General features: G+C 34.5%; 1 protein-coding gene across 1 annotated transcript; it reads right to left on the bottom strand.

Annotated features, from left to right (window-relative positions):
- On the bottom strand, window positions 3,061-6,727 carry LOC109346039. Its single transcript, XM_019585395.1, has 3 exons — window positions 6,283-6,727; window positions 3,631-3,820; window positions 3,061-3,366 (listed from the first exon to the last, which is right to left on the bottom strand). Exons 1-3 carry the CDS (start codon window positions 6,646-6,648, stop codon window positions 3,275-3,277), a joined length of 648 nt encoding a protein of 215 aa, XP_019440940.1. The 5' UTR covers window positions 6,649-6,727; the 3' UTR covers window positions 3,061-3,274.

Below are 7,191 nucleotides of genomic sequence, written 5' to 3'. Positions count from 1 at the left end.
TATATATATATATATATAATAGTAGACATAAATCCAAATCCAAACTTAATTTGCAAGAAACACAATTCTAAATCCAATCTCAAAGCTTACATTTGGTAAAAACATAATATCAAATCCAACTTCAAAGCATAAATTTGCTAAAAGCATTCTTTCAAATCCAAATCCAATATCAAAACATAAGTCTAAATGCAACTAAATCTAATTTAGCAAATCATTCACATCAAACTCTCTATAATCATCTTCCAAAAGGGCTTCATTCTCATTTTCTTCAACATCGTCTATATCTTCCCCAATATCTTCTCCAAGGATTTCTCTCATCAAATTATTCCCATCACCTTCCGGGCCATCCAAATGATCTTCATCATCATTATTGTGCTCCACGATCATTATGTGAAGGAAATGGTTTTTTGAGGAGTATGATTGTGACTCATTCTGTGAATGGAGAAAGGAGAATAATGATTGTGATTCTGTGAATGGAGAAAGGAGGAGAAACGAAGGAGAAAAGGTAGACGATGAACAGTGCACGTAATGCAGAAGATGATGAACAGTGCACGTAATGGAGAAGACGGTGAACAGTGTTCGTCAATGGAGAAGACAATGAACAATGATCGTGAAGGTAGAAGGAGATGAACAGTAAATGGAGAATGGAGAAAAGTAACTAAATGGAGAGAAAAAATTGTAAAAACTCACCTGGGTGTAGAATAGGGTTCAATAGTGGACTAAGTTCTAGGGTTTCAATGACCCGGTTTGCAGAAACGGGTTCTGAAGCGGGTCGAGGCCCAACAATTGCACAGCCACAAAGTTGAAACGATAAACACGCCGATTCCAACGAGTTTACGTCCTAACACTATGATTCCACGATTTTACCTACTCCAGAACACGTTCCTGGAATCGAGCATGGCCATGGCTGCTCAACGCGTATACTCGTGCAATTTCACGAGTAGAGACGTGATTTTAACTACCTTGGTTGCACTAGTGTCTAGTATCCAAGGGACAAAAGTAAAAATATATTAAGAATTACCTTTGGTTTGCTCATCATGATTATCTGATGTTACTGAAATAACATTGTTGACCTTGCTAGATCCATTGTTATTCCATTTAGATGGCAAGTTAATGTTCTTTTGAAGCATGCTAACTAAACCTTGGTACTGATCCTTGCTTAGCCCAAATATTGTCTCATCATGTTGTGATTGTTGGCTTATCACCCTATTTGATTGATCACCCCTCTCAATCATTACTAAATTTGCTTGATCTTCTTTATAGGAATGGAAGTCCACTAGGAATCCATGAAGCTTATAGCAAGATTCCACTATATGCTCATTTCTCTTGCAATGGGTGCAATACTTTGTGGAATTATGGTTTCTAGTCCATGAATTCTTTGATGACGCACCTGTATTGTTTCTGAATTTCACATAGTTGTTTCTACCAGTTCCCTGGTTCTTCTTAATAGGGCCTCCTCTTCTCCAATTGTTTGAGACAATCATAACCTTTGAATCTAATTCTTGCCCATAGACTTATCTTTCTTGATATATGACAAGAGCAAACACCTTACTCATACTTGGTAGTGGATCAAGTAACATTATTTGTGACCTAACACTAGAGTATGCATCATTTAATCCTTTTAGGAATCCTATGAATCTATCTTCCTTTCTATGGTTCTTTACATCAAGAAGTGCACCGCAAGAGCATTTTATTTCAGCTCCACATGAGCAATGTGTATTACATATGCACTTGGGCAGAGGCCTAAAGGTGTCTAGTTCATCCCAAAAGATCTTTAATTTTGTAGAGTAATTATTCACATTTAGATCTCCTTGCTTGAAGTTGGCAATGGATCCCTACAGCTCTGATACCATAAAAGAAACGTGATTGGATATATTTGAGTGAAATATGAAGAAGAGTAACTTAAAGAAAGTTTAGAGGAAGAAGAATAACTTAAAGAAAGTTTAGAGGAAGAAGAATAACTTAAAGAAAGTTTAGAGCAAGAAGAAGATGAATATTGATCTTTTCATTTTATTATCTTGTAAAGACTTTGATTGATTAATACAAAATGAATGGGAGATTATAAATGGAAAATTGAGAGATTATAAATGTTGCTTATGATCCAAGCTATCTTTCCCTACATAGTTGTTTTAGACTCTGGCCCAGACTTGGCTTCCACTTCTGACCGAGGAACTTGGGCCTAGCATGGTGTAGTAGGCCTAATCGTGGCCTTGTGTTTACCATGCCTAGGCTGGTACGCTTGGTTTGGCATGATCGTGGCCTTATGTTTGGCATGTCTAAACTTGTGCACTTGGTTTGGCCTATCCTGGTCACACTTCTACATTCCTCGGTCAATGTCTTGACACATGCTGGTTGACACGGTCAAGGTGAGGTTTTGTGCATGTGAAGCATCAATTGGTGCATGATTTTCTTGTCTTGGCCCAACAACTTGGTCCCTTGGCACACCATTCTGTTGTCTTAGCCTGACAGTCTAGTCCCTTGGCATACCAGTTTTATGTCTTAGTGCACCATGTGGTTTACTTTGCAGGCTAGCTTGGGTGGTCTTTTGGGCATATGATTGATCTTTAACGAGCTGATTAATGTGTAATTTTGATAGAAGGAGTTTAAGCTTCACAATTCTATTGGTGTCTACAAAGATATTTACATATTGTGCATTAACAAAATACTAACAGAAAAATATATACATTGACAATGTAAAAGTTTTATATACCGGTAGTCCATCATTCACCATTCATTTTTAATCATTACTGACTCTTCAAGAAAAATAATACAAATAAATGATAGATAATATATTGATTATATAAAAATCTTTACACTAACAATCTATAATATTACACTCAAATACTAATGCCAATAGTGAAATTTAAACTCAATTTTACACGTATGTGCCCTTACCAATTGGAACAATATTTGTTCACAACTAATAACTTATTGTGTTAAAATATTATTTTATTTTCCATATATACTTACATATCGTTATCTAATAAAAAACAATTCACCAATAACATTCCACACTATATAGTTAAATTTCATCAATAATATTAGGAGATAAATTTTTTGTCTAAAAAGTGATTAGTTATCGCTATTGCTTTATATATTTTGACTTTTCAAATGCTGAGTCATTACACACTTCCCAAACAAGAGTAGGTATGCCCAAATCTTAAAAACAAGGCAAAGAATAATAATACATTTCATCAAATGACACATATCAATGATAATTCATTGTTATAAACAAAATCTCCTTGGCTAAATGTTTTATGGAGTTCATTGTACATTAGGCCCAAACTCTTTTCCTTGGGACAAGATCTGATGTTTTTATTTGATCTATCTTTGCTGCTACAATGAAATCATTCATACTCAATCCTCCTGCAAAAAATTTAAAACCTTTCAGGTCTCATGTTGTAAGGTGAAAATTTTATAGCACCAAATGCACTAGAAATAAAAGTCTCCAATCATATTGAATGTGGTGTAAGGTCCCGCTATCCACAGTATGACCAAAAGGTCAGTAGTTTGATTCTTGGGAGTGACACTTGTTCGGAAGGGCAGTCGTGCACTCCGAAAGGGATTAGTTCCTTACCCATCCGGGGAGGGGATACCCTTGGTAGTACCAAAAAAAAGTTTATGGCTTACCTATTGAAGCTGTCCATAGTTCTGCTCTGACTTGATTTGGTTGTTCCAAATGAATATTTGGAAAATGGCCTTCAGCTTCTACAATCTTAAAGATCCTATTGATGAGTTCAACTCCACTTTTATAATCTCTCAATTTCCACAAGCATTGAAGTTTAAGTCCACCTTCTTGTAAAAGCCTCCAACCAACAACCTACAGAAATGAGGAGGCTTGTGCTCAAACTATTAGATATGGCATAAAAAGTGCCTCTAGTTCTTACGGTAGGCTTTCTATGCCTTATTTTATGCATGTATAGCAGCATTGAGCCATTGACTACAAAGTCAATTGGGCTGCAAGCAAAGTTAATGAGGGAAGTCAACAAATTAACAAGTGCTAATGGGTGAAGGATTAGTTAATAAAATTACATAACAAGAAAGAATCTTTCAAGCAAACAGCTTAAAAGGAATATCTCCGCCATGAAAAATGTTGATTTTCTAGTTATCAAGCAAAACCAAAGCTGATAAACATATGTGGCACAAAATATTATCAGGTGTTAAATCTCAAGGGGCAGAAATTAAGATACACCTTGACTGCATAGTCCAACAAAAATGGTTCCTCCATTTAAACAATTATGAATTCTCATAAATTCTTCAGAAATCAGAATAGAAAAGCATAAAAATGGGACCCCGTCAAGAATTCAAACATTAGTTTCGCTGTATTTAAACTTTTCTTATCACTTATCACATTCCTGCATGTAATATGGACATCTACATACTATAAGGAATGGCATAACATAGCATGATTGAAACATCTTCATGGAATCAAAATCTCTGAGACAAAGTGGACAAGTGTTAGATCCTCATCACCCCATTCTATTCAAATCAAATTAACATTTCATCACAAGATCATCTCAAGTATTGGAGATAGTTTTTGATAGGGAAAAACCTTCCCCTATATATTTCATTATCATATATATACAGTGCAAACTCAGAGGAAACACAACCCCGATTTGCCTAGCCAGATCCTAAGTCCCACAACATCGTGCCTTGTCCCCTGACTTCAATATTTTCTTTTCTTTGTTTACTTTGGCACATTGGAGATGCAAGCAAATGGGTAGGGAAGTGGATAGACTATCAGGTGGAGGATGAAACCTAAAACAACATCATAACATCCCATTTTTGAAGCCAGTGTCAATTGAGTAATAAGCTTGCTGGTAAGTTCACAGTTTGTTTGTTTCGGCTTACATTGGCAATTAGGAACTGTTTCTTCACTATTGTGGAGGGGGGAAACCCCTAACCAAATGGCTAATGAGCATTTTCTGCTTTTCTGGGAATATATACTGTAAGTTACAACTAACTTTGCGACCGAACTCATAAAGACCTTTTAACTTAACTTATAACAGCCTTCATTTTCAAAGACAAAACATGAACCATCATACACTAATCCATTTATCCATTAAAATCATACAATCAATACTTGAGCATCACTTATTAAAGTAAAATATTAACACACTCATGGGCATAAACTAATTGGCTTCAACATCTTTTGGGAGCTTCTACACATACATAGGAAGTTACTCCACATAACATACACATATGATTTTAGTACAAGAAGTGTTAGACTCTCCAATAATGTGAAACCACAGGAATATAAACCACAATTGGAAACCCTTAAGAAAAATTCTTAGGTAATCATGTTCTGTGACTGTCATAATCACTTACGCACTTCAGTCATTATTTGAAATCTTTAAAGACAGTTGTAAATGGCACAAGAGTGCTTGTACTATTGCCATCCAGTATTCTTAAAACTTATTAATGAAAACATAAGAAAATTGCTAACATGTTATGTTTTTATTGGAGAATAGTACCATAAACATCTAAACAAACTTCATCTAACTCCTGTCCTTCAAATATAGATATCCACTTGTAACATGCTTTCCACAATCTTATACACATCAAATAATAATTTCAGTAATACATATGGCATACAATAATAAGTTTGTGTAACTAAGGGTTTGTTTGCGAGTTGGATTTGGGAAGGAAATGAAAGTAATCTTCAGAGTCATCTCACAAGTGTGATTCATAGTTTTGAAGCCTTTCTTTCCCTCTTTTACCATCCAAAATCTAACTTACAAACAGACCATAATTATATGCCCAACTAAGAATTATAAATGAGGGAATTCAAGATAGAACGTGTATAGGAAAGCAATGCATTCAATACTATGAAAACTCAAGTGTAGTACTTTATAATGTAAACTTTATGTTTGGACTCCTTAACAAGATCGAGCTAGACTCCTCTATCACCATAAAGGTAAGCAATTTCAAGGATAAAAATGTCATTACAAGTATAAGTAGAGTTTTATGGAGCCAGACTCCTCTATTACCAGGGAAGTGTTGTAAAAAGAAAAAAGAAACACAATGTAATGATTGTTATATCATTCTACTTTTACTTATAATGACATTTTTATCTCCTTGAAACTACCTCTCATGAAATGACAATTTTATCCTTGAAACTAAAACCGCAATTGCATACACAATACTGAGGTTTCACGAGTTTCAACAACAGCTTCGCAACTACAATTTCTCACAATTCTCAGCAATTGCGCTAAACATAACCGCAATTTAAAATAAAAATAGGAAAGAAATAGTAAACGGGGGATGGAGTCTGTATATGACCTTTCTTATAAGTTTGTGAGCATCATCATGAGACATAGGTGTCTGAAGAGGGGAAATAGGAGAACACTGTTGTTGAGAAAGAGAGAGAGCAGAGATATTAGGGATAAGGATTTTATGCTCAGTGTCCTTATTACCAAGCACTTTCTCTCCAAACTTACTTTCTAACTCAGCAGGGAAAGGATCTCTGGCTCCAAAGTCACCCAAGAAATCATTTGCGTCAATAGCACGAGTGGTAGTTAGGGAGAGTGGCTTATTTGGTGTGAGGGTGAATGGTGCATGGAAGAGTGGTGATGAGGTGTTAAGAAAAGGTGAAGTAGTAGTGGTGATAGGGTGGTGCATAGAGAAAACAAGGTTGAGTGTGGTCATTTTTTTAGTTTCTGTGTGTTTTGTTGGATGGATTTTGGAATTTGTGATTAGATGGAGTTGAAGGGTGTGGTTTGGTTTGAGAGGATATCTAGTGGAGGACGATATTTTTTATTCTAAAATAATTATTAATCAATTCACAATGTAAGATGAATTCGACAGAGAAGATGATAACTTTGAAATAAGTCAAATAACAGTTTAATATCAATACACTATAAATGTGAAAGATTTTTATATACAGCCACAATTTTTTTTTTTTTAAGAGTGAATCATAATTAAAAGATAATAATGTATCTCTTTATATTATAAGATAATTAGTCTCTTTCAATTCAGTAAAAGTATGACATGTGTACTATTTTGTTTAGTTTTAAAATATTTTTACAGATAATAATAGAATATGATACATGTCATGAGTTCATTGGCAAAAAGATATCTTATTGTACTATGAGATATTTTATTCTGTAATTAAAAATAAATAATAGATAATACAATGATAGTATATTAAAAATATTTATATATTGTTCGTATATAGATTTTTTTCTCGTG

Source organism: Lupinus angustifolius, chromosome LG04 (assembly GCF_001865875.1).
Source record: "Lupinus angustifolius cultivar Tanjil chromosome LG04, LupAngTanjil_v1.0, whole genome shotgun sequence".
NCBI classification, from domain to species: Eukaryota; Viridiplantae; Streptophyta; class Magnoliopsida; order Fabales; family Fabaceae; genus Lupinus; species Lupinus angustifolius.
Note: the sequence above shows the minus strand (reverse complement) of the source record. Positions and strands in the feature narration are given on the sequence as shown.